The 6254-nt window shown below is 57.1% G+C and overlaps 1 protein-coding gene across 1 annotated transcript in view; it reads right to left on the bottom strand.

Annotated features, from left to right (window-relative positions):
• Positions 1-5356: 5356 nt before the first annotated feature.
• Positions 5357-6254, bottom strand: part of APLNR (apelin receptor) — a 1682-nt gene continuing 784 nt past the window's right edge. Inside the window, exon 2 of the mRNA XM_010711204.3 lies at positions 5357-6254. This exon is cut by the window's right edge and continues 16 nt beyond it. Coding sequence (XP_010709506.1) covers positions 5616-6254 — 639 coding nt within the window. The 3' untranslated portion in view covers positions 5357-5615.

Below are 6254 nucleotides of genomic sequence, written 5' to 3'. Positions count from 1 at the left end.
CCCCTGCTCCCCGCCCCAGCCCCACTGCCTGGCGGGGACACTGTGCCTTGTCCTTGTCCCCTCCCGCTGTCCCCTGTGCCTGGTTGTTGTGGGGAGACGGGGGAACAGTTCCTCTTCTTTTGCCCCAAAATGGGGGATTTTCACTCTGGCTGGTGCCCCCCAGGACCACTGTCACCACCATGAACATGGGCTAAACTTGAAGCCCCAGCTGCTGGGACAGTGGAGGTGGCAGCAGGGGGGCACAGGGGAGACCCCAGGCCAGGAGCTCGGGGAGACAGAGCAGGGTCTGCAGCCGGAGCAAACTCCCATGTGGGAAAGAACCCCAAAAGCAGCACGTGCCTTGGGGGATACTGATGCCCACTGTCTGGGGAGAAAACCACAGAAATCGCCGCTTTCAGCCCAAAAACAGCACTGGTGGAGCAAGAGCCGGCAGCTTCCTGTTCCCCAAATCCAGCTTGTTCTCTGCAGCTAAGGGCCAAGCCCAGGACATGACGCTTATTGGGGACAGCCCCTGGTGCTGGTGACACTTGCCACAACTTGGACATGCAGACAGCACCAGGGCCACAAGCGTTGAAGCCCCGCAAGCATCTCCTTTTACCAGCCACTTCCTGCTCCTCCTTCTCCTCCTAAGTCTTGTGCAGGTTTTGGCCCATACCTGGCACCCAGCCTGGCCAGACAGCTTGGGGAACCATTGTTGGGAGGCAAAAGGAACTCCAAAGAAATGAAAAAAAGAAGAAAAACCCACAAAGCTACCGGCCTCTCTGTCCAAGCAGGGTGGCCGCTGCTCTCGTGTGCGTTTTACGCTATCTTCATGGCCATCCCTGCAGGGCATAGGGCTGAAGACTGACACTTCCACTCCAGCTGTAAAACTCCCGCAGTCACGTAGCACTTTGCTGCCAAGATACGTTTGCTCCCATCCTTGCCCTCTGGGGGACTCTGCTTGAGACAGCCCCCGTACCTCACCCCTTACACCCTCCCTAGAGCCATCCTCCTGCCAGACGCAGCTCAAGGAGGGGCTTCCCGTGAGCTGTTCAGTTTTCTCACTGTGTTGCCCATGGGTGTAGCTGGAGTGTAGATGTGCCATTTATAAACAAACTGAACCAAACCAAAACCAAAACAAAACCACAAGAAAAATGGAGAAAAATAAGGTAACTTCTGGCTTGGTGACCCCAATCCCGTGCTGGACCAGGAGCCCTGACTGCAGCATGGAGAGAAGGCTGGGTGCACATCACAGCAGTGCCTGTGCCATGGATCCATGGCAAGGCTGAACTTCTGGCAATGTTGTAGCTCCAGGCTGCACCCCACAAATCCCATGCCTGTAGGAGAGTAGAGCCCGCCCATGTTGTTTCCTGGGATAAGGGCACTCAGAATCCCTTTTTTCCCTCTTTTCTTTCTTTTTGCTAAGTCTTCTCTCTCCCCACCAAAGCAGCCTCTGAAGACCATGGACAAAACGTGCATTTCCTCTGGCAGTTCCAGACCCCACTATTGGATGATAGAGGAGAAAGTGTAAATGCTAAGCTCCCAATATCCACGAATTCATCCAGGCCCATTTTCTGCCTTTCTGAAGCAAAAAGGCCTACCTTTCACACCTTGACTTCCGGCACGGGGTGGGCAGGGGACCGAGGATGTTGATTATCTGCCACTTCTGTCCAACAGCAGCTGGTGCTGGTGCCTGGCTCTGGGTGCTGGGTCCCCACACCACTGTCCCTGTGTCATGGCCATGTCCTGTCCTGCAGCTTGGGGATTGCAGGGCGTGGGGGCAGCCGCTGGCCTCCTCCTGTCCTCTCTGTCCTTCATCTTTTTCCTTTCCATTCCCTCTTCCCTTCTCTTCCCTTCTCTCTTTTCTTCTCCTCTTTCTATCCCTGTCTCTTTCCTCCTTTTCCCTCTCCTCTCCCCTTCCCCACGCTATGTCAAGCACTGCCAGACGGGGAAGGAGAGGGGGAAAACGCCGAGTTTGAGTCCCCCGGACTTTGTACAGAACACATTTTATAAACGTGTACTTTTGTAACAGTGAGCACTTTTTCAGAGCTGAACCTCAACAATAAAGAGCATCAGTGCAGCCTGAGTCAAGGCCAGGGTGGGCACATGGGCGTGCGGCAGCGGGGGCATGCAGGGCCAGCCGGGAAGGAGGTGGAAAACAACCTGCAGAAGGCATCAACCATGTTTTCCCCTCCCTGTGCTTCCTGTTATTCCTCCGACAGCACCTCCCAGCATGCAGGGCCCAGCTGTCAGTGGTCAGGTCACGGCAGTGTCACCCAGCTCCCTGGGACAGCTGGGCCCCTCAGATGGGGACCACAGGGCTGTTCCTATGTGCTGGGGCCCAAAGGTCGGGCAGCAGCTGTGCCACGTCCTGTCGGTACACATTGCTCTGGGACAGTGCTGCTGAATGGTGGCAGCCCCAGTGCTGGCATACCTTCCCCACTGCCCACCCCACAGCTATGCATTTGGCAGAGGGTGACTGTGTACAGGACCATCCTATGTGCTGGGGACTGGCAGAACCCAGCTCAGCCTCTGCAGGGTGCCGAGTGTTCTCCTGTGGCCCCTCCTGTCCTGCTGTGCCCAGCCAGCCTGCCACTAATATCACCTGCCAACCAGCCACTGCCCACCCATCCTTCCATCCATGCCTCCAGTCCCCCTGCCCACGTACCCACCTCTCTATCCCTCCTTCCATCCGTCTGTCCCTCCCTCCATCCTCCACTCATCCATCCATCTCTCCAGCCATCTGTTTGTCCATCCTTGCATCACTCCCTCCACTCTTCCCATCCCCCTAGCAATGAATCCGCCTTTCCAACTCTCCCATTCCAACCTATTCCCACTCCTTCAAACTCATCCCGCCATTACTTCTAAAATGTGCCCTTCCAAAGCCTGTAGGGCTTCCCAAGCCCTTTTTTCTCCTAACATAGATCCCAAAGGGCTGCCCAATGCAGGCACAAATTTTGTGTAGTGGCTTGCAACGTTATGCAACGGGGACAAAACAGGGCAAACAATGACCAAAATTTCCCCCTTGCTGTCTTCTCTAGGGCAGAGCAGAGGAAAGCAGACATTTCTCACCTGATAATTATTTTCTTGGCTATTTCTAAGTTGCGAGGTCTGTTGAAACCTCCTCTGCTCAGTGAGTAAGCGCACTTCTGACAAATCCACATTTCCAGGTCAAATCAGGGCTGCCCCCACCCCACCGCGGTGCTGGGCCCCCCACCTGGGGCTGCAGGCAAAGCAGAATCCCCTCTGTTCCACCATTTGCTTTGGGGAGGAAAGCGTGAAAGCGTCAACAAGGAGGTGACTTCAAAGGCAAACCAGGACACCTGGGGACATCGGCCAGCTTAGCGCGCTGTGAGATTATTTTTGCACCCCCGGCGGGACGTGGGACTGAGCCTCCCAGTTGGAATGAACTGAGAGGCTCCTGGGGCTGCTGTCCCCATCCCCTCCCACCCCTACTGCTTAATCCATCAGCCCTATCTCACCGCTGCAGCCTGTGCACACATTTGGCTCAACCCCATGCGGAATAACCTTTTTGCCAAAGCCTCATCCACACCATACATGACTTGGGGTCAACCAGCCCCCCATGCCAGCACCTCCACTGCAGGAGTGGGCTGCAGCAAGTGAAAGCATCACATTTTGGGGTGCATCTGACCCAAATCCAAAATGTGATCCCTTTGCAGCCAGGACACTTCCAAAGAACGCTCCTGGCTGCACAGGGATCCAGCAGGAGCTCCCATCCCCCTCACTGTGTGTCCCTCCATCCCCCTCTATCTTCCCTCCTCATCTTTCCTACACTGCCTTTCCCCCAGCACTGCTGCAGGAAGGCAACACCTTCCTTATCTCCTTCCGACGGTTGGTCCGAGCCTGCTGCCCCTTCCCCCTCTCCGGCCTTGTTTTTCTGAAGTGTCCCTGCATTTCCCCCCAGAGACTCCTCAACTGAACATTTCCCTCCTCCAAGGGAAAGGGAAATCTCCAAAAGCCGGATAGAAAGTCCACAGTTCCCGTCTCCGCTGGCAGGACGCCCTGCATCGATTTCCGCACCCGGACACCCTGCCCGGGAGGAAGCTGCCCCTGCTGGGCTCCAAAACAGGGCCCCAGTGCCCCCCTTCCTTGCCAGTTTATTTAAGGCTGGTGGCTGGAGCTAGGGATGGATGGATGGATGGATGGATGGATGGATGGATGGATGGATGGACGGATGGACAGACGGACGGACAGATGGAGGATGGGGTCTTGGGGATTTGGAAGGATGGGTAGAGGGATGGATGGATGGATGGATGGAGGGAAGGAGGGAGGGAGGGATGGAAGAGTGAATGAGCAGGAACTGGGGATCTCTTTTTCTTGCTTTTTCCAAAAAAGTGAGGCTGAAAGAAATCTTGAATGTAAACACACTTCTCCCCCAAATTTTCCTTTGGGCTGTGGCCTCAGATGCTGCATTTCCACCCCAATCCCCCTGGCTTTAAGCCTAAGAGAGAAACCAAGGTGAAACCTCAATCAGCCCCAACCAGGGTTCAAAGCCATAGACTGCCCTCTTGGCTTGCGCCCAGTTTGCACCCAAACCACAGCTTTATCCAAACCACAGCTCCAAGGCCACCTCCTCTATTAACTTCGCTAAGACAAAGGGCCTTCCCCAAGGGGTGATATGGTTGGCTGGGCTGGAGCCCAAAATGATGCCGTGGCAATGGGAAGGTCAACACAAACCCCACAGCCCCACCGCCAAACAACGGGAAGCTCTACAAGGAACTCAGTAATGATCCTGCATCCTTTCCAAGTGGGAACAAAAGCTGAGGAGACAGGATAGTTAATCGTGAGTAAATGAAGGATGCAAATAGCAAATAGGGTGAAGATTTATTTAAAGCGAAGGCTCAGGAAGCGTCTGGGGCTGGAGATGGAAATGAGAGGAGCATGTTTTGGTGGCTCATCAAAATCCCAGGCTATCGTGGGCCATTGTCCTGCCTGGTGCCAGGGGAGAGTGAGGAAGGACACGGCTGGGGATAGGGAAGGTGCAGCCCCATGGCAGCCCCATCCCATGCTGAGCTGGGGGCAGTGGTGGCCAGGCTGAGGCAATGTCTCCTGGCTCTGTGGGCATCAAAGCCCTGGGGTGAGTCACCTGGGGTGGATCTGGCCTCAGATAAAGGTAAAAACCTGAAAAAGGGATTTGGTAGGAAAGGACCTGATGCAATCAGGCACTCAATGAGCTCCCACCCTGTGAGCAGGGTGATCTGAGGAGGTGGAGTTCCCTGGGTTCTGAGGTGCACAGAAATGCCTCTGTGTGCACACCCCCCCCAACCCTTCCTGGACCAGTATAGCCCCCACCCCTCTCCACCAACCCTTCCCCCAACTCCCCCCCCAGGAATCACACAAACCCTACACCTTTTTGTTTTATGTAACCAAAATTCATTTATTTGTCACAAATCCCACAGCTTGGCCGTGCCCCTGCCCAAACCCCCCCGGGGGACGAGGGGAGCCCACCCAGCCCGTGCTTCAATTTCCTCCCACACCTCCCGCAAGCAAGGACAGGGCTCCCCAAAGCAAGCCAGGCTCTGAGGCACCAAGAGGAGGGGAGGGGGGGGTCCCTATATATGCAGGGGCCGCCCCCAAGGAGACCAGCTCGGGGGGCTGCCAGGGAGGGGGGGGGTTCAGGCGCGGAAGAGCGTCTCCTGGGTGGCAGGGTCCAGCTTGCCCCCCATAGCCAGGGCCCCCTTGCCTCCAGGGGGGTGGCTGTGCCCTGAGGAGAAGCTGCCCGAGCGCTCGGCCCCGGGCCCGGGGGGACGGCAGCAGAGCAGCGCAGCACAGGCACGGCGGAAATGGGGGTCGAAGAAGGCGTAGAGGAAAGGATTGAGGCAACTGTTGATGTAGGCGATGCCGGTGCAGTAGGGATGGAAGTTGTTGAGGAAGGCGTGCAGGCCGCAGGACCAGGGCAGCACCTCCAGGTCCATCAGGACGTAGAGGGTCTTGACCAGGTGGAAGGGCAGCCAGCAGCCACCAAATGCGGCCACCAGCACGGCGATGATGGTCAGCAGCCGCTTGCGCTTGCGGGGCCCCTCTGCCCGCTCGCGGCGAAAGTGGGTGGCCACGGTGCGGGCGATGAAGAAGTAGCAGGTCAGCATGACAGTGAAGGGGGCCACGAAGCCCAGCAGCGTGGAGGAGAGCCCCAGCCCCACCTCCCAGGCAGCCTCGGTCCCCGGCGCCGCCAGGCCCCCGTAGTCCATGTAGCAGGTGACCTTAGTGTCCCCCCCCAGCGCGGCCGCCTGCCGCAGCACCAGGGCCGGCAGGGC

This window comes from Meleagris gallopavo, chromosome 5 (assembly GCF_000146605.3).
Source record: "Meleagris gallopavo isolate NT-WF06-2002-E0010 breed Aviagen turkey brand Nicholas breeding stock chromosome 5, Turkey_5.1, whole genome shotgun sequence".
Classification (NCBI taxonomy): domain Eukaryota; kingdom Metazoa; phylum Chordata; class Aves; order Galliformes; family Phasianidae; genus Meleagris; species Meleagris gallopavo.
This window is presented reverse-complemented; position numbering and strand designations above follow the sequence as displayed.